The 19,451-nt window shown below is 40.2% G+C and overlaps 1 protein-coding gene across 4 annotated transcripts in view; it reads left to right on the top strand.

Moving 5' to 3' along the window:
* The window catches only part of LOC111145641 (ubiquitin associated protein 2), a 138,802-nt gene that overhangs the window by 63,557 nt on the left and 55,794 nt on the right, over positions 1-19,451 (top strand). For all 4 annotated transcript variants that reach the window (XM_022500691.1, XM_022500693.1, XM_022500690.1 and 1 more), the window contains 2 exons: positions 4,935-5,088; positions 6,344-6,421. In XM_022500691.1, the coding sequence (XP_022356399.1) occupies positions 4,935-5,088; positions 6,344-6,421 (232 nt within the window). The remainder of the gene's footprint in view (positions 1-4,934; positions 5,089-6,343; positions 6,422-19,451) is intronic.

The raw sequence follows: 19,451 nt of genomic DNA, 5'->3' as shown, positions 1-19,451 counted from the left end.
GAGCCTGATGTAGGGCTCAATCCCAGGACCCTGAGATCATGATCTGAGCCGAAGGCAGAGGCTTAACCCACTGAGCCATCCAGGCGCCCCTGAATATTCAAGTCTTAAATAAATGTCCAGTTCTCTGTGTTTTATTGAGTTTTAACTTCTTACACTCCTTTGGGACTGAATTCAAAGGAGGTAGTTCTGGGTTGAATGGTAAAGAACATATCTTTGGTTACGCTGAGTGTGGAAATCACATGGTGAGGTTGGATCTAGTTTGGTTTCTTCATAGATCAGAAAACAGCAAATTAGGGCATGAATAACAGACACAAAAGGTGTATACTGGTTGAGAGATGAGAAGGCTGTGGTAGAAATGGAGAGCCAGAGTGAAAATCCTTTTGAAATTCTGGTTTGTTTAGGATCATTCTTCCATAGTGTTTGTCTTGTTGCCCACCTGATTGCTGTCTCTAGGAGCCATGGCTAACCAGATGTAAGGAAAACCTACCTTCCCCTGATTAGGATAGAGTTTATTGGACTGGAGGTGCTAGACAAAATAAACACGGTAGGGTTGCTAAGAGCAAGAACATTTATTTTTTTATTTATTTATTTTTTTAAAAAAGATTTTATTTATTTATTTGTCAGAGAGAGAGAGAGGGAGAGAGAGCAAGCACAGGCAGACAGAATGGCAGGCAGAGGCAGAGGGAGAAGCAGGCTCCCTGCTGAGCAAGGAGCCCGATGTGGGACTCGATCCCAGGACGCTGGGATCATGACCTGAGCGGAAGGCAGCTGCTTAACCAACTGAGCCACCCAGGCGTCCCAAGAGCAAGAACATTTAAAACCATGAAAGCAAACAAATCTTGTCCTATTGACTAACCTTATTTTGTGCCAGGATCTTCTGAAACAATTATTATTATTTTAAAGATTTTATTTACTTATTTGAGGGAGAGAGGGAACGAGAGAGAGGACAAGCAGGAGAGGGACAGATGGAGAGGAAGAAGCAGGCTACTGCCGAGAGGGAACCAGATGCAGGGTTCACTCCAAGGACCCTAGGATCATGATCTGAGCCAAACACAGATGCCTAACCAGGCACCCCTGAAACAAAATTATTACTTTGGTTGGGGGGAGTTAGGTTGAATTGTCCCTGATAATTTTTTTCCTTTTTTGAAAGATTTTATTCATTTATTTGACAGAGAGATTACAAATATGCAGAGAGGCAGGCGGGGTGGGGGTGGGGGAGCAGGCTCCCTCTGAGCAGAGAGCCTGATGCGGGGCTTGATTCCAGGACCCTGAGATCGTGACCTGAGCTGACGGCAGAGGTTTAACCCACTGAGCCACCCAGTCTCCCCTGTCCCTGATAATTTTAAGAATGAGTTTGTCTTTCTCTGTTCAAGAAGCTGTTACAAAGTAAAACATTCAGCATGATCATAAGTACTAATAAACCTTTTATTTCATTATAATGCTGTTTTGAGTGACAGAATCATTATGAAATGTCAGTCTCTTGCATTAATGTACCTTTTTTTTTTTTTTTAAGTAACTTATTTGTGTTGTGTAGGTCCTGGCAAATAGGAGGTAGGAGAGTGATTTTTAATTAGCTGGCCTGGAAAGCTACTTTTCTGATTACTAAATGTAGTGTCTGGGAGGACCATTCTTCCTTTTAGAGTTTCTTCAGACCTATTCTACAAGTAGCCAAGTGCAGATAACAAAGGTTATCAGAAGTTCCGTTCATGTTGAAAGCTTGTGTGCATGCTCATAGACTGTTGTGCCAAGTGTGCAATACTCTCTTTAACATTTGCAGTGGCATTAGACCAGTTGCCCCTTAAGTTTGCTCTCCTTACTTTCCCCCACAAATAAGTTCTTTTTTTTTTTTTTTTTAAAGATTTTATTTATTTATTTGACAGACCGAGATCACAAGTAGGCAAAGAGGCAGGTAGAGAGAGAGGAGGAAGCAGGCTCCCTGCTGAGCAGAGAGCCCGATGTGGGGCTCGATCCCAGGATCCTAACACCATGACCTGAGCCGAAGGCAGAGGCTTAACCCACTGAGCCACCCAGGCGCCGCCCCCCCCCAAATAAGTTTTTGTCAGTCTTAGTAGATTTCACAAGCCCAAGACTTAATTGTGGCCATCCTTGGCTTAATGAAATGGGTTAAGATGTTTTTCTCAAATGTTTCATATACAGGGGCACCTGGGTGGCTCAGTCGGTTAAGAATCTGCCTTTGGACAGGTCATTTTCCTAGAGTTCTGGTACTGAGCCCCTCTATCAGGCTTCCTGCTTAGCAGGGAGTCTGCTTCTCCCTCTGCCGTTTACCCTGCTTGTGCTTGCATGGGCGCTCTCTCTCTCTCTCTCTCACAAATAGGTAAATCTTTAAAAAAAAGACAATGGAAATTGTATACATATGCACCTGTGCTGACTCTACCATGTGTAATTTTTCTAGGTCTTCTAGAATTTACTTTTTGTCATATTAACCTAAGAGGACAGGATTCTGTCTTGCATAGGTGTCTTGTTTATTCATATTAGCAAGTGTAATTGAATTCATACAATTATTTCTCTGGAATAAAGCTTTATTGTTTTCTCTAATTAAAAAAAGCAATGCAGAGGGATGCCTGGTTGCCTCAGTCAGTTGAGGAGATCTGTCTTTGGCTCAGGTCGTGATATCAGGGTTCTCGGATCGAGCCCTACATTGGGCTCTGTGCTTGGTGGGGCGTCTGCTTCTCCCTTTCCCTCTGTGTGCATGCGCGATCTCTCTCTCTCTCAGATAAATCTTAAACAACAACCAGTGTGGAATGATAAACAACATCCTCATTTAGAGAACTACTGCTTTCTTCAGTATATATATATGTGGGCTTTTCTTTGAACTAAAAAATATAGTCCTATTTTATACACTGTTAGTTGTTAGCTTGCTACACTTATATCATGGATCTCTTTCTGTGTACACCTGGATAACCCTTTTTTTTCCTAAAGATTTTATTTATTTGAGAGAGAGAGTGTGCATGCATGCGTGAGAGCATGAGTGGAGGGGAGAAGCAGGAGAGGGAAAAGGAGAGAGGGAGAAGCCCAGTGCTGGCTCCATTCCAGGGCCCAGGGTCCCAGGATCATGACCTGAGCTAAAGGCACATTGTTGACCTATTGAGCCACCGATTGAGGCACCCAGGTGCCCCCACCTGGATAGCTCTAAGTGGCTACATACTGCTCCCTCTGTGCATGTTTTAGAGTATAATCTCTTAAGGTAGACATTTGGAGAATCCCCCCATCCTTCATTCTAATGACTGTCTGTATATAAAAGCTTGCACAATTATAAATTTAATAGAATTGCCTGGCTAAAAGCTGTGAACTAATTAAGGTTTGGGTATTATTCCCAGGTAGACTTGTAGGAAGATTAGATTAGATGGGTATTCACCAGAAGTGAATATGCCAGATTATTCTGTGTAACTGCCAATTGCTGATTTTTAAAAAATATAGATCAAAGCTTAAAGTTGGAAAATAACTTGTTTTAATTTTTATTTTTTTCACATCTTATGATTTTATCTGTAACTAAATACATGGGTTCAGTAGAGGTTTGTAGATGTCAAAAAAATTCTTGCCACAAAAGCGTTCTAAATCTGGCCTCCACTGTTTTGAAAGTAATTCAGCTATGTTTCTTTAATTTTAGTTTATTAGTTTCTAGTGCTTATGTTGATTTGGATATACAATATTAGTAATTTCCTTTTTGTTCCTAAGATTTTTTTTTTTTAAAGATTTTATTTATTTATTGGACAGACAGAGATCACAAGTAGGCAGAGAGGCAGGCAGAGAGAGAGGAGGAAGCAGGCTCCCCACCAAGGAAAGAGACCGATGTGGGGCTTGATCCCAGGACTCTGGGATCATGACCTGAGCCGAAGGCAGAGGCTTTAACCCTCTGAGCCACCCAGGCGCCCCCCCCCCCCCAAGATTTTTTTTTAAGCTTAAAATAGTTCTTGCTTATTTTGGGATTGAATCACTTCAAATCTCTTGTGAAATGAGGTAGATGATGACAAAGTAAACAGAAACAAATGGGCCAGTTTGGGGATTTCTCAGAAATGTAACTTTATTGATATCCTAATACCACTTATTTTTACAAGGATGAAGTGTTCTTTTCTCAGCAATTTATATATATATATATAATTATGATTTCAATTACCATTAGAGGAGAGGCAGCGAAGGGAGGTTATATAAATTATTTGACTTCTTATTAGAAACACATCTTTTTATTTATTTTTTAAAAATATTTTTATTTATTTATTTGACAGCGAGAGAGGGAACACAAGCAGAGTAGAGGGAGAAGCAGGCTTCCTGCTCAGCAGGGACCCTTCCCCCCCAATGCGGGGGTGGCGGGGGTTGATCCCGGGAGCCTGAGATCGTGACCTGAGGCGAAGGCAGATGCTTAATGACTGAGCCATGCAGGTGCCCCTGAAACACATCTTTGTGGTTGAAATTTTGGGTACTTAGTTTAAAAAAAACAAAACCAAACCCAAATTTATTTGCCTACCTTTAAATTTTTTTAGATTGTTACTTTGGTTAACTGAATAGAGCAAGTTATTCCTGAGGTTTTAGGAAAGCATTTCAATGTAATTTTGTATTCTTTGAGCTAACTTACATATTCATAGGTTTAAGGCCTTTGCTTAGGTAGAGGTGGTGTAGTCTTGGGGAAATGACCTTTATTTTTAAATCAGCATAGGAAAAGGCTCTGGTGGAACAACATACAGTGTGTTGTTAATTCAGTTAGTTGCTGTACTCTTTTGTGCTGTATATGGCAACAGGAGCTTAGCAAGAGGTTTGCTGTCTCTTTCATCAGAAAGTAGAAAGATATGGATAAGAATTAAAATGGTAGGCAAATGAGCTGCAGGGCATGGGTTATTAGGTCTGGAACGTATATGCACATATCCTTGATAATTGTATACACTTTGAATGACAACTCTGGCCACTCTTGTTTTTGATAGACTTCATGGGAGACTGTAGGGGGAAAGAAGAAGAATTTTGGAAAAGAGAGTTCAGAAAACAAAGAGAATAGAGAGAAGAGAAGTGAGAGAGAAATAAATCGTGGACGTGGAAACAACAACCGGAAAGGAAGAGGTGGCAATCGCGGGAGGGAGTGTAAGTACATTTCTCCTCAGAATTTTTTTTATGAAAATTTTTATGCACACTGAAAAGCTGAAAGAGTAGTCCAACGAATGCCCATAAATCTAGTTCCTCAATGCAATGTTTGTTATTATAGGTAACACTTAATAATGAGCTAACTGAATAGTTTTTTAGAACTGTAACTGAAGCAATTTCATATTAGCATTTACCTGGGGTGTAGATAGTGTATTGTGTGTCTTAAGACTGCCTTCTGTTATGTATCAAGTATACCCTCTAATTTTAAAGTGAGGTTTTCATTCACTGATATATAATGCTGTTTATTCTTCCCACTTAATAGATACTCATTGTAATAGGTAAGGATTAGTATAAGAGGGAGATTGTCAAATAGGGAAGATTTTTCTCAGTCCTTTCATTTGACCCATATTTTGGCATCATTATCTATACACTACCTTCTGGGCTTTGCTAGTTTATTTATTCTACAGATGTTTACTGAGTACCTACTATGTGGCAGGTACTCTAATAGAGCAATGAATAAAACAAATCTTTGCTTTCCTGAAACTTTTAATGAAGGTAGAATGAGATGTGACAAGAAAGAGAAGTACTATGTTTTGCAGTAATAAGATATTTTAATGTTATATGTGGAAATTATGTTGTGGGGAAAAACAGAGGCAGCAAGATGGTGATTTTAGGGAGGAGTTTGGCAAATTTAAATGGAGTGGCCGTGGCAGTTAGGCCCTTAGAGAGATGAGGAGACCAATCTGTGCTCAGAATTTAGGTATTATATGGAGTCATTAATGCCAGTGTAGGGGTGAGGAGAAGACAAGACTCTGCTGTCATGTACTAGATAGCATCTTAGGAAAACCTGTCTCCCACACTAATTTTTTCAGCAACTCATTATTTCCTTGGTATTGCTGTTTTGCTGCTCTAGGCCTTTCTAGGCTTTGAACCTAACTAGTGAGCCAGTTCTGTTGTGTATTACACATAGCCGCAGAACAAATGTTTTTTTGAAGCAAACTTGCTTTAGGGAAGGGCAAGTCCAACTAGAAGGAAGAAAAAAGTGGTACCAAGTTTTAATTTCCTTACAGAATTTTCATCTACAAATTAAGCGAGATGTGCTGTCAGTTTTTGAGTCACTTTTATTTGGTTTTGTTTTTACTGTTTTCTGATCCCTCTCGTTAAGTTTTAGCCTTTTTAAAAATAGCCTTTTTGTCCTTGCCTTTGATAGCTCTTATGTACAATGATGTACAAGAGGTGCTCTTTTCTTCCGTAGTTAGAGGCGAGGAGAATGGTATTGATTGCAGTCAAGGGGACAAGCCTTCAGACCGTGGCAAGCGAGCTCGTGGCAGAGGTAAGACAGAATAAGGGGAAGGAGATGCTTGTGATTGGAAGGAGGAGGCAGGCTGTTGGTGTACCTCCTTCATCAAGGCCTGGCAGTGTGCTCTGGGAGAAGAACTGATCTACAGTCTTTGCATTTGTTCACTGATGTCTATGAATGAAATGTTTGGGTTTATGTAATTTTGAGAAAACTTACTGGTTGGTTTCACCCAAGCTGAGAAAGGCCTTTTAATGAATAATTTAAAACTTGAAGCTCTGATCAAATAGTCATTAAATTCTTCTCTCTTGGACTTTAATAGTTGTGTTTTACCCATATGATACTGGCTTTAAAATGAAAAGTATTTGCCCATTCATTAGCTCTTTCTTATCCCCCAGTATTTTTTTTTAGTGATCATTTTTTAACATTTATGAACTTGGGATGTCATTAAGCCACTTTTAATAATATAATTTCATATACTTCAGAGTTGTGACTGAATTTTCTCAGGTCATAAAATCAAGATACACGATGTAATATACAGATCCTGCTTTGGTTCAGTGGATGAGCTACCTTAACTTTTTGTTTGATCCATTTTATTTCATTTTTCTTTTTAAGATTTTATTTTTAAGCGATCTTTGCACCTAACGTGGGGCTTGAACAAACAGCCTCATAACCCCAAAGAACAGGAGTCTCAGGCTCTACAGACCAAGCCAGCCAGGCGTCTCTCTCTGATTTATTATTATCATTACTATTATTATTATTTTAAAGATTTTATTTACCTATTTGACAGAGAGAGAGAGATCACAAGTAGGCAGACAGGCAGGCAGAGGGGGAGGAGGAAGCAGGTTCCCTGCTGAGCAGAGAGCCCGATGCAGGGCTCGAACCCAGGATCCTGAGATCATGACCTGAGCTGGAGGCAGAGGCTTAACCCACTGAGCCACCCAGGTGCCCCTCTTTGATGTATTATTAAATGCAGTTGTGTCTGCTCTCTGCAGAACAGTTCATAGTGGCAGAATTTTTTTACCAGCAATATTATTATTTTAAAAGATTTTATTTATTTATTTGAGGGGAAGCAGGCTCCCCGCTGAACAGAAAGCCCGTTAACGGGTCTCGATCCCAGGACCCTGAGCTCATGACCTGAGCTGAAGGCAGAGGCTTAACCCGCTTAGCCACCCAGGCGCCCTTTACTAACAATATTATTAAGCATAGAAATAATGCAGGCGCACTGTATGTTAATTACCTAAAATTAAAATTTAAAAAAGAACATAGGCAGTATGCATACTACCAACTCCATTGGCTGTTCATTCATTCAATTATCATTTACTAAAATACTACATATGCCAAAGGTAAAACGTTACCCAGAGATTAGAGAAGGCAAAACTATGTACTGATGTGCCAGGCAGAGGCAAAATAAGATTAAAATTACTTACTTGACAGAGAGAGGGAGAGAGTGTATGAGTATACAAGCAGGAGGAGCGGCAGGCAGAAGGAGAGGGTGAAAAGCAGGCTCCCTGGTGATCAGAGAGTCTGATACAGGGCTAGATACCAGACCCTGAGATCATGACCTGAGCCAAAGACAGAGGCCTAGCCAACTAAGCCACCCAGGTCCCTATCTAACCAATTTTAATTGTAATGTCCTTTTCTAGCCTTTTAAAGTTATGATCAATTTCAAATTTAGACAAAGTGGGGAGAATAGTCAGATGAACCATATGTCCCCTCCTTCTTAGTTAATAACACTTAAAGATTTCAGCCATGTTGGTTTTATAGATCTCTTTCCTACCTTCTCTGCAGAAATATATATATATTTTTAAAGATTTTATGTATTTATTTGATAGAGATCACAAGTAGGCAGAGGCAGAGAGAGAGAGAGAGAGAGAGAGGAGGAAGCAGGCCCCCTGCTAAGCAGAGAGCCCGATGTGGGGCCCGATCCCAGGACCCTGGGATCATGACCTGAGCTGAAGGCAGAGGCTTTAACCCACTGCCACCCAGGCGCCCTCTGCAGAAATATTTTGAAGTAGATTTTTTGGGTCACTTTACCTCTAATTTCTATGGTAAGCACCTCTGAAAAAGGTAAGACACTTTCATATATAACCATGATGCTATTTTAGCAGTTCAAAAACTCATAGTAAGCTTTTGGTATCATCTAACATTTAACCCATGTATAAATTTTCCTGATTATTTGAAAAAATGTCTTTTCATGGATTTCTTTGAATCAGGATTGAAACAATATTTATACATTACATATTTTGATTCTCTTTAATCTAAAGTATATTCTTCTAACTTACTTGTTCCTCCCTTTTTTCTCTTTATTGTTGATTTGTTGTCCAAACCATGTTACTTTTCCTTTAGGATGTCATGTTTCACATTATGCATTGATCTTTTTGTTTCTTGTGGTGTCATTTAGTTTATTTCTTTAGCCCCCTTATCTACTGTAAATGTAGGTTAGCTTTAAAGATTTGATTCAAGCTCAGTTTTTTAAGTAAGTTCTATATTGCACTGCATCTAAAGACGTGTTTATATTTTCCTTTTAATTTTTTTGGTGGTATTTAGGTTAATGAATGAGTTGTCCTTTTTTTTTTTTTAAAGATTTTATTTATTTATTTGACAGAGATCACAAGTAGGCAGAGAGGCAGGCAGAGAGAGAGAGGGGGAAGCAGGCTCCCCGCTGAGCAGAGAGCCTGATGCGGGGCTTGATTCCAGGACCCCGAGATCACGATCTGAGCCGAAGGCAGAGGCTTTAACCCACTGAGCCACCCAGGCGCCCCGAGTTGTCCATTTTTAGTGAGTTTATCAGTAGGTTTTAGGTTAACCAAATTTCTGAACATAATCCCTTATTGGTTTTTATGGTTTAGTTTTTTTTTTTTTTTTAATTTAATTTCATTAAAAATTTTTTTTATTTATTTGAGTGAGAGCATATGCGAGCAGGCTGGGGGTAGGGCAGAGGGAGAGGGGAAAGAAACCTAGCAGAGTCAGCGCTGAGCATGGAGCATGACGTGGGGCTCAATCCCACAACCCCGAGCTGAAATCAAGAGCTGGCTGCCCAACAGACTGAGCCACTCAGATGCCCATATGGTTTCATTTTAAAAAGAATTCTCTTGGAATTCAAGATGAGGATTGCAGTATGTGTAATTCCATTTTTTTATTTTCTTTGTGACAAGAGTAGTTTGCTCAGGGGAAGCATTGGGCCTTGCTTGGTCTCTCCAATGTTGAGGGCTATAGCTAGGCCTGTTTTTGTGGTCCTTACCTAAGTCTTTAGAGTTGCCTATCTACAGAATGTTCTTCTCTTTGTGAGTTGGACCAAAGTGGAATAATTAATAATAGTTGATATTTACTGTGAGTGCTTTATTGTGTAATAGGCCTTTTACTTGTAATTTACATGTATTTTCCTTTAATCCCCCAGTAAAACTTCTGAGGATTGTCTTTGCTGCTGATGGTATTCTCATTTTACAGATGAGAGAACTGAGTCTTTTTTCTTTAAGATTTTATTTTTTATTTGACAGAGTGAGCGCAAGCATGGGGAATAACAGGCAAAAGGAGAGGGAGAAGCAGTCTCCTTGTGGAGCAAGGAGCCCAATGTGGGGCTCAGTCCCAGGATCCTGGGATCATAACCTGAACTGAAGGCAGACACTTAACTGACTGAGCCACCCAAATGTCACTGGAACCCACATTCTTCAGGGAGATGAAGGGAAGAAGGGAGAGTGTCACAGTGGATAGTAGGCTGGTTATCTGTCTTCTTGCCTCCTTCCTTCCTTCAAGCACTCATATTGATTGATTGATTGATTGATTGATTTTTATGTTTTTTGAGTATTAGAGGTAGACATAAATTGCTTTTCTTTCTGAAAAGATGGAAAGGCTTAATTAGGGAGTCCTCTGAAACCATGTCTGCTTGGAACTGTTGTTAGACACTCTGGATTGAAGGATCCAAAGCAAGTAAAATCTGATAGAATGATGATACTGGCTTGCTTTAAAATCCCTAATTCAATACCTGATCCTTTGTTTTTTTTGTTGTTGTTGTTTGGGTTTTTCTTTTGACAGAAAGAGAGACAGCAAGAGAGGGAACACAAGCAGGGGAGTGGGAGTGGGAGAAGCAGGCTTCCTGTCGAGCAAGGGGCCTGACGTGGGGCTGGATCCCAGGGCCTTGGGATCACCACCTGAACCGAAGGCAGACACCTAACAACTGAGCCACCCAGGCACCCCCCCATCCTTTTTTTTTCTTTTTTAAGATTCAATTTTTTAAGTGACTCTACACCCAAAATGGGCCTTGAACTCAAAACTTTGAGATCAAGAGCCGCATGCTCTACTGGCTGAGCCAGTCAGGCACCCCAATACCTAATCCTTTTTAAGAAAGATGTAAAGTAGTGGTAAAGGACTTAGACTGACCTTTTATAAATCAGGTTCAACTTAAAAAAAAAAAAAATCAGGGGCGCCTGGGTGGCTCAGTGGGTTAGGCCGCTGCCTTCGGCTCGGGTCATGATCTCGGAGTCCTGGGATCGAGTCCTGCGTCGGGCTTTCTGCTCGGCGGGGAGCCTGCTTCCCTCTCTCTCTCTCTCTCTCTCTCTCTCTCTCTCTGCCTGCCTCTCCATCTACTTGTGATCTCTCTCTGTCAAATAAATAAATAAAATCTTTAAAAAAAAAATCAGTCTGGTCTACCCCCACATATTAACTTACAGGAGTTATAATTTATTTATTTATTTATTTGAGAGAGAGAGAGAGAGAGAAAGAGAGAGAATGAGAGCACAAGCAGGGTGCAGATGGAGAGAGAGAATCCCAAGAAGTTGCCATGTTCAGTGTAGAGCCTGATGGGGCTGCATCTCCATAACTGACTGAGCGACCCCGCTGCCCCGAGTTAAAATTTGTTACCATTGTTTTGTATGTATGATTTTAATTAAATTTTACCTTTTCAAAGAAATAAATTGTTTTGTGTGTAGGGTTTTTCAGTTTAACTTTACTTTTTCTGGGTCACCTGGGTAGCTCAGTTGGTTAAATGTCTGACTCACAGTTTTGGCTCAGGTCATGGGCTCACAGTGGTGGGATCAAGCCCTGCATTGATCAGCCTCTGTGCTCAGTGAGGGTCAGCTTCAGATTCTTTCTTCCTCTCCCTCTGCTTCCCTCCCCACCGCAAATAAATTAATACATAAAACTGTTTAAAAAATAAACTTTAAAATTTACTTTTTGAAAAAAAATTTATAATACCTATATTTAAGTATATTTGAATACATTCTTGAAAGGATTGTGGTCTGTCTGGAGATGTCTTTGAATTGCTTTGAATTTGACATCCAGCATAGGGCAAGAGGGGTAAAATATTCAGTATCCTACATGCTCAAAACCACAATTATTTTGCTTATGAATATTAGTATGGTTTGATAGTAAGTTAATAGTGGTGCAGGACAAATAGTTTGTTACTTTAAGAGATAAATGTGTCTTTTGTTTTATGTAATATATCACTTTCCAGAAGATTAGTTGTAAGTCCTCTAAGGTCTTAATTTACTCTCTTATGGTCTGTTTAATTAGCCTTTTAAAGCATTTTGTTGTGGGGGGTGCCTGGGTGGCTCAGTTGGTTGGGCGACTGCCTTTGGCTTGGTTCATAGTCCCGGAGTTCCAGGATCGAGTCCCGCATTGGGCTCCCAGCTCCATGGGGAGTCTGCTTCTCCCTCTGACCTTCTCCGCTCTCATGCTCTCTCTCAAATAAATAAATAAAATCTTTAAAAAAAAAAAAGAAAAGAAAAGAAACAGTTCATTGGGGGCGCCTGGGTGGTTTAGTTGGTTAGCAGTCCTGGGATTAATCCCAGAATCCAACACCTTCTCAGTGGGGAGTTGGCTTTTCCCTTTCCCTCTGTGCATGCTTGCTCTCTCTCTCTCACTCACTCACTCTCACTCTCTCAAAATAAATCTGTGTTTTTTTTTTCTTTATAAAGTTTTTTTTTTTTTTTGTTTTTGTTTTTTTTTGACAGAGATCACAAGTAGGCAGAGAGGCAGGCAGAGAGAGAGAGAGAGGAGGAAGCAGGCTCCTCTCGAAGCAGATAGCCTGATGTGGGGCTCTATCCCAGGACCCTCGGATCAGGACCTGAGCCAAAGGCAGAGGCTTTAAGCCACTGAGCCACCCAGGTGCACTCCTCCCCCTTTTTAAAAGATTTTATTTATTTGAGAGAGAGTGTGAGCACAAACTGAGGGAACAGCAGGCAGAAGGAGAAGCAGGCTCTCAGCAGGGAGCCTGATGCAGGACTCAATCCCAGGACCCTGGGATCATGACCAGAGCTGAAGGCAGATACTTAACCAACTGAGCCACCCAGGCATCCTTGAAATAAATAAACCTTAAAAAACAAGCAAACAAATAAAAAAAAAAAAAACAGTTCATTGTTCTCTTCCTTTGCAGTTATTTTTGGTTTGTTGGGTAGTACGCAGATATTAAGGGTATACTTAAAAAACAAGTATATGCCATAAAGTGTATACTTTAAAAACAGGTTATTATTTTTTTTTTAAAGATTTTATTTATTTATTTGACAGACAGAGATCACAAGTAGGCAGAGAGGCAGGCAGAGAGAGAGGAGAGAGGAGGAAGCAGGCTCCCTGCTGAGCATAGAGCCCGATGCGGGGCTTGATCCCAGGACTCTGGGATCATGACCTGAGCTGAAGGCAGAGGCTTTAATCCACTGAGCCACCCAGGCGCCCCTTAAAACAGTTCTTTAAAGTCTCCATTGCATTTATTCTTTGATTATGACCATACTTGTGAGCTCCTCTTGCTGACTTCCCATTGGCTCTCCCTTAGAATACATTTGTGATTAAATTTGCTAACATTTCAAATAAGTGGGGGTGCCTGGGTGACTCAGTTAAGCATCTGACTTTGGCTCAGGTCATGATCTCAGGATTCTGGGATGGAGCCCCACATTGGGCTCTCTGCTTAGTGGGGAGTCTGCTTCTCCCTTTTCCTTTACCTTTCCCACCACTCATGTGCTCTCTCTCTCTCTCAAATAAAATCTTAAAAAAAAAAAAGTTCAAATTGCTAATGAAACTTTTCTTCCTTAATTTTTGCCTTATCTGCATAGTATTGGCTTAAAAATACTATGAAACAGCATAGATTTAATATGGTAATCTCTAAGTTTTGGGATAATTTATATTATGAATTTGATAGTATAAAAAGTAAGATAGAATGAAAAGATAGCATAATAAGTATGAACCATAGCAAATGAAGTAAAACTAAATTTTCTCTATGTTGTTTCCATACCATTCACTGAATGTTTGCTCTACAACCAGAGGAATAAGAGTCAGTGTGATACTTAAAACAAGCAGATTTTTTTTTTTAAAGATTTTATTTATTTATTTGACAGAGAGAGAGATCACAAGTAGACAGGCAGGCAGAGAGAGAGAGAGAGGGAAGCAGGCTCCCTGCTGAGCAGAGAGCCCGATGCGGGACTCGATCCCAGGACCCTGAGATCATGACCTGAGCCGAAGGCAGCGGCTTAACCCACTGAGCCACCCAGGCGCCCAAAACAAGTAGATTTTCTGTATTGTTTAAAAGTTTGAAGAGAAGTATCTTGTGAGTTGTGTGTTATTTGTGAGAAAACAGTAGCCTCTTTGGAAGAAGGAAGTAGCAGTTGTGCTGGGCCACTTTCTTCAGTGTCCTAGTCTTTGCATTTTGGTGTCAGAATGTTTGGGACTATATAAATGGTGACTGGTCAGAGGTAATTTGGCCATCAAATAATACTGTGGTTTGTGTACAAAATGTGGAATTTAGCTGGTAGGTATTAAATATCTACTATATATAAGACTGGGAGTTCTCCTGAATGATACTGACTAAATCCTGAATTTAGATGGAAGATCATGTTAATATGTGAGATGTGGAGTATTTTGGGTAAAGTTTTTTATCATGTGGCATGTAATAATCAGTAAAAATTGTAATTCTGTGTTTGAGAAGCTGGAACTGCTTGTTAGTATAGTATATATTTAGGAATAAGTTTTTATGGAGAAAGCCCCAAGTTTACCATTGTCACAGTGAGGTTAGAAAGATGGTGAGGAAGGTAAGTGGCATCTCTACTCCTGTTTTTTTAGTGTTTTGAAATACCCATCCTGGGAGAGAAGGAATATAGAAGAACAAAAAGAACAGAATGAGGTTTTTTTGTTTGTTTGTTTTGTTTTGTTTAAAGATATTTATATATCTATTAGAGAGCGAGAGAGCACGTGCACACAAGCAGGCAGAGTGGCAGGCAGAGTGGCAGGCAGAGGCAGAGAGAGAAGCAGGCTTCCTGCTGAGCAAGGATCCCGATGTGGTACTTGATCCAGGACCCTGGGATCTTGACCCAAGCCGAAGGCAGTCGCTTAACTTACTGAGCCACTTAGGCGTCCCCAGAATGAGGTTTTTGACTACTAAACTTTACTATGCTTATGGGTCAGGGTACTCAAATAGTGTAATACCAATGTTTTGTGTCTGATTATTCCATACCACCCTGTTGTAATTAGAAGATGATTGGAAATTCCTTTGAAGGTTTCAGGAATACAGAAAGGCTGGGGTGTCTTATCTGGGAGAAGTTTCTCTTTTCCAGAGTATTTGATCTTTGAGATGCTTCCCCTGGAATTAATGTGCTTCTTAAAGAAATGATCAGATATTCATGACTGAATTCCCTCTGTGGCACACTGGAACCCTTAGTTTGGTCCTTTGAGAGTAAAAATCAAGTCTGAGAACTTGGCTTGGTTGGTTGCTTAGGGACATATTTAAAAATAAAAGGCTGATTGAATGCTGACTCTTGTTACAAATTGAACAGATTTATTGTTATAAAAACACATCCTAGGGAACAGCCAGTGAGTTGGAAAGCAGGGAGTGTATGTGGGAGTAGGATTGGTTAGTTTTATTACCTTGAGGTAGAGTTGATATATTTACTTTGGTTTTATTTAGGCAGATAAAACTGAAGTAAACAAAACTTCACAGACCAAGTAAAATCACCGTAAAATTTTACTTAATCATAACTGTCACATCTTCATGTTCTTTTTTGGACTGTTTGGTGATTATTTATACAGTTTTCCCCATTGGTTGGTAAATTTAACAGTGAATAAGAACAGAAGGCAAACAATAAAAAATACAGTCCATGTGAATGAAGTGTGTGTGTAGAAGAATTTAAATTTAATTTTCCTGGTCAAAGTCTTTCACAATAGGTAGATATAAAACCACCTAATGAAACCAAACTTTTTTTGGGCCTTTGTTCTTGGCTACATTAGCTGACCTCACTAGGTAGTATGTTTATACAAAAATGAAGAGCAGCCAGATGTGACTCGAATCTCCTGGAAAATTATTCTTATAGAGTGGGTTTTTTGTTTTTGTAAGATTTTTAGGTATTGGAGGGGCAGCTGGGTGGCTCATTTGGTTAAGCATCTGCCTTCGGGTCACGGTCATGGTCTCAGGGTCCTGGGATTAAGTCCTACATCGGGCTCCCTGCTCAGCAGGGAGTCAGCTTCTCCCTCTGCTCCTTCACCTGCTCATGGTGCGCTCGCCTGCTCTCTCTCTCTCTCACATAAATAAAACTTGGCCAAGGATTTGGGTTAAAGCTGAATTACTGAAATGTTAGGCAAGTAATGTTTACCAGCAGGCCCTTTAATAGCTTATCAGTGGTAAAAGGTTGACAGTCATGCTGACCTTTCCTAGGACTTCTGGAACTACATTTCAAGGAATGTTCCTTTTTGGTATTGGCCATTTATATTCACAGGATGAGGGAGTAACTAAAATGTGTTTTTCCAACCACTCTGAAAAGCAGGCAAGAGATAAGTAGAGAGGAATTTATTGTTTCATAGGGAATAGCATATATAGGCAGTATTTTTTGGAGTCTGTATTAGTATATTTATGTATTTTATTCACTCATTTATTTATTTATTTATTTAGAAGAAATTTTATTTATTTGATGGACAGAGATCACAAGTAGGCAGAGAGGCAGGCAGAGAGAGAGAGGAGGAAGCAGGCTCCCTGCTGAGCAGAGAGCCTGATGCGGGGCTCGATCCCAGGAACCTGGGATCATGACCTGAGCGAAGGCAGAGGCTTTAACCCACTGAGCCACCCAGGCGCCCCTCATTCATTTATTTTTAAAGTAAGCTCTATGCCCTATGTGGGGCTTGAACTTGTGTGTGTATGTATATACGTGTGTGTATATACACGCACATGTATACATGTGTATACACGTGTGTGTATACATGTGTGTATATATTCCCCACACACATGTATATACATACACACACCACATCTTTTTTTTTCCCCCTACACACCACATCTTTATCCATTCATTTGTCAGTGGACATCTGGGCTCTTTCCATAGTTTGGCTGTTGTGGACATAGCTGCTGTAAACATTGGGGTGCATGTGCCTCTTCAGATCACTATATTTGTAGCTTTGGGGTAAATACCCAGTAATGCGATTGCTGGGTCATAGGGTAGCTCTATTTTCAACTTTTTGAGGAACCTCCATTACTGTTTCCCAGAGTGGCTGCACCAGCTTGCGTTCCCACCAACAGTGTAGGAGGGTTCTCCTTTCTCCGCATCCTTACCAACAACATCTGTCCTTTACTGACTTGTTAATTTTAGCCATTCTCACTGGGCCATTTACTGACTTGTTAATTTTAGCCATTCTTGCTGGTGTGAAATGGTATTTCATTGTGGTTTTGATTTGTATTTCCCTGATGTTGAGTGATACTGAGCACTTTTTCATGTGTCTGTTGGCCATTTGTATGTCGTCTTTGCAGAAATGTCTGTTCATGTCTTCTACCCATTTCTTGATTAGATTATTTGTTCCTTGGGTGTTGAATTTGGTAAGTTCTTCATAGATTTTGGATACTAGCCCTTTATCTGACATGTTATATGCAAATACCTTCTCCCATTCTGTTGGTTGTCTTTTTTTGTTTGTTCTGTTTTGTTTTTGTTTGTTTGTTTGTTTTTTATGGACAGAGATCACAAGGATGCAGAGAGGCAGGCAGAGAGAGAAGGAGGAGGAAGCAGGCTCCCCGCTGAGCAGAGAGCCCTACGTGGGGCTCGATCCCAGGACCCTGGGACCATGACCTGAGCCACCCAGGCGCCCCGGTCTTTGGTTTTGTTGACTGTTTCCTTTGCTGTGCAAAAGCTTTTTATCTTGATTAGGTCCCAATAGTTTATTTTTGCCCTTGCTTCCCTTGCCTTTGGCAATGTCTTTAGGAAGAAGTTGCTGCGGCCAAGGTGGAAGAGGTTGCTTGGGCCAAGATCGAAGAGGTTGCTGCCTATATTCTCCTCAAGGATTTTGATGGATTTCTGTCTCACATTAGGTCTTTCATCCATTTTGAGTCTATTTTTGTGTATGGTATAAGGAAATGGTCCAGTTTCATTGTTTTGCATGTGGTTGTCCAATTTTCCCAACACCCATTTGTTGAAGAGACTTTTTTCCATTGGATATTCTTTCCTGGTTTGTCGAAGATTAGTTGACTATAGAGTTGAGGATTAATTTCTTGGTTCTCTCTTCTGTTCCCTTGATCTATGTGTCTGTTTTTGTGCCACTACCATTCCGTCTTGATGATTACAGCTTTGTAATAGAGCCTGAAGTCCAGAATTGTGATGCCACCAGCTCTGGTTTTCTTTTTCAACCTTCCTGTGGCTATTTGGGGTCTTTTCTGGTTTCATACAAATTTTAAGATTATTTTTTCCATTTCTGTGAAAAAAGTTGATGGTATTTTGATAGAGATTGCATTAAATGTGTAGACAGCTCTAGGCAGCATAGATATTTTAACAATATTTGTTCTTCCAGTCCATGAGCGTGAAATGTTTTCCCATTTCTTTGTGTCTTCCTCAGTTTCTTTCATGGGTAGTCTATAGTTTTCTGAGGCACATCATTTGCCTCTTGGGTTAGATTTATTCGTAGATGTCTTACGATCTTGGGTGTAAATGTAAATGGGGTCAGCTCCTTAATTTTCATTCTCCTGTCTCATTGCTGGGTCTATAGAAATGCAACTGATTTCTGTGCATTGATTTTATATCCTACCACTTTACTGAATTCCTGTATGTATGAGTTCTTGCAATTTTGGGGTGTAGTCTTTTGGGTTTTCCACATAAAGTATCATGTCATTTGCAGTGAGTGAGAGTTTGACTTCTGCTTTGCTGATTTGGATGCCTTTTATTTCTTTTTGTTGTCTGATTGCTGAGGCTAGGACTTCTAGTACTATGTTGAATAGCAGTAGCAATAGTGGACATCCCTGCCATGTTCCTGACCTTAGGGAAAAAGCTCTCCGTTTTTCCCCATTGAGAATGATACTCACTGTGGGTTTTTCTTAGATGGCTTTTATGATATTTAGGTATGGACTCTCTATCCCAGCACTGTGAAGAGTTTTAATCAAGAAAGGATGCTGTACTTTGTCCAGTGCTTTTTCTGCATCTGTTTAGAGTATCATATGGTTCTTGTCCTTCTTTAATGTAGTGTATCATACTGATTGATTTATGGGTGTTCAACCAACCTTGTAGCCCAGGAATAAATCCTACTTGGTAGTGGTTAATAATCCTTTTAATGTACTGTTGGATTCTATTTGCTAGTATTTTGTTGAGAAAAAAAAATTTTTTTAAGGTTTTATTTATTTATTTGACAGAGATTGTAGGCAGAGAGGCAGGCAGAGAGAGAGGGGAAGCAGGCTCACTGCTGAGCAGAGAGCCCGACACGGGGCTTGATCCCTGGACCCTGAGATCATGACCCGGCTGAAGGCAAAGACTTAACCCACTGAGCCACCCAGGCACCCCTTGTTGAGAATGTTTTCATCCATGTTCATCAGTGATGTTGATAATTGATAGTGATAATTATCCTTTTTGGTGAGGTCTTTGTCTGTTTTTGGGATCAAGGTAATGCTGGCCTCATAAAAAGAGTCTGGAAGTTTTCCTTCCATTTCTGGTTTGTTTTGAGGGGGAACAGTTTCAGAAGAAGAGCTATGTATTCTTCTTTAAATGTTTGGTAGAATTCCCTTGGGAAGCCAGCTGGCCCTGGACTATTGTTTGTTGGGAGATTTTTTTTTTTTTTTTAAGATTTTATTTATTTATTTGACAGACAGAGATCACAAGTAGGCAGAGAGGCAGGCAGAGAGAGAGAG

Source organism: Enhydra lutris, unplaced genomic scaffold, assembly GCF_002288905.1.
Source record: "Enhydra lutris kenyoni isolate GAN:26980312 unplaced genomic scaffold, ASM228890v2 scaffoldscaffold13, whole genome shotgun sequence".
In the NCBI taxonomy this organism is placed as follows: Eukaryota; Metazoa; Chordata; class Mammalia; order Carnivora; family Mustelidae; genus Enhydra; species Enhydra lutris.
This window is presented reverse-complemented; position numbering and strand designations above follow the sequence as displayed.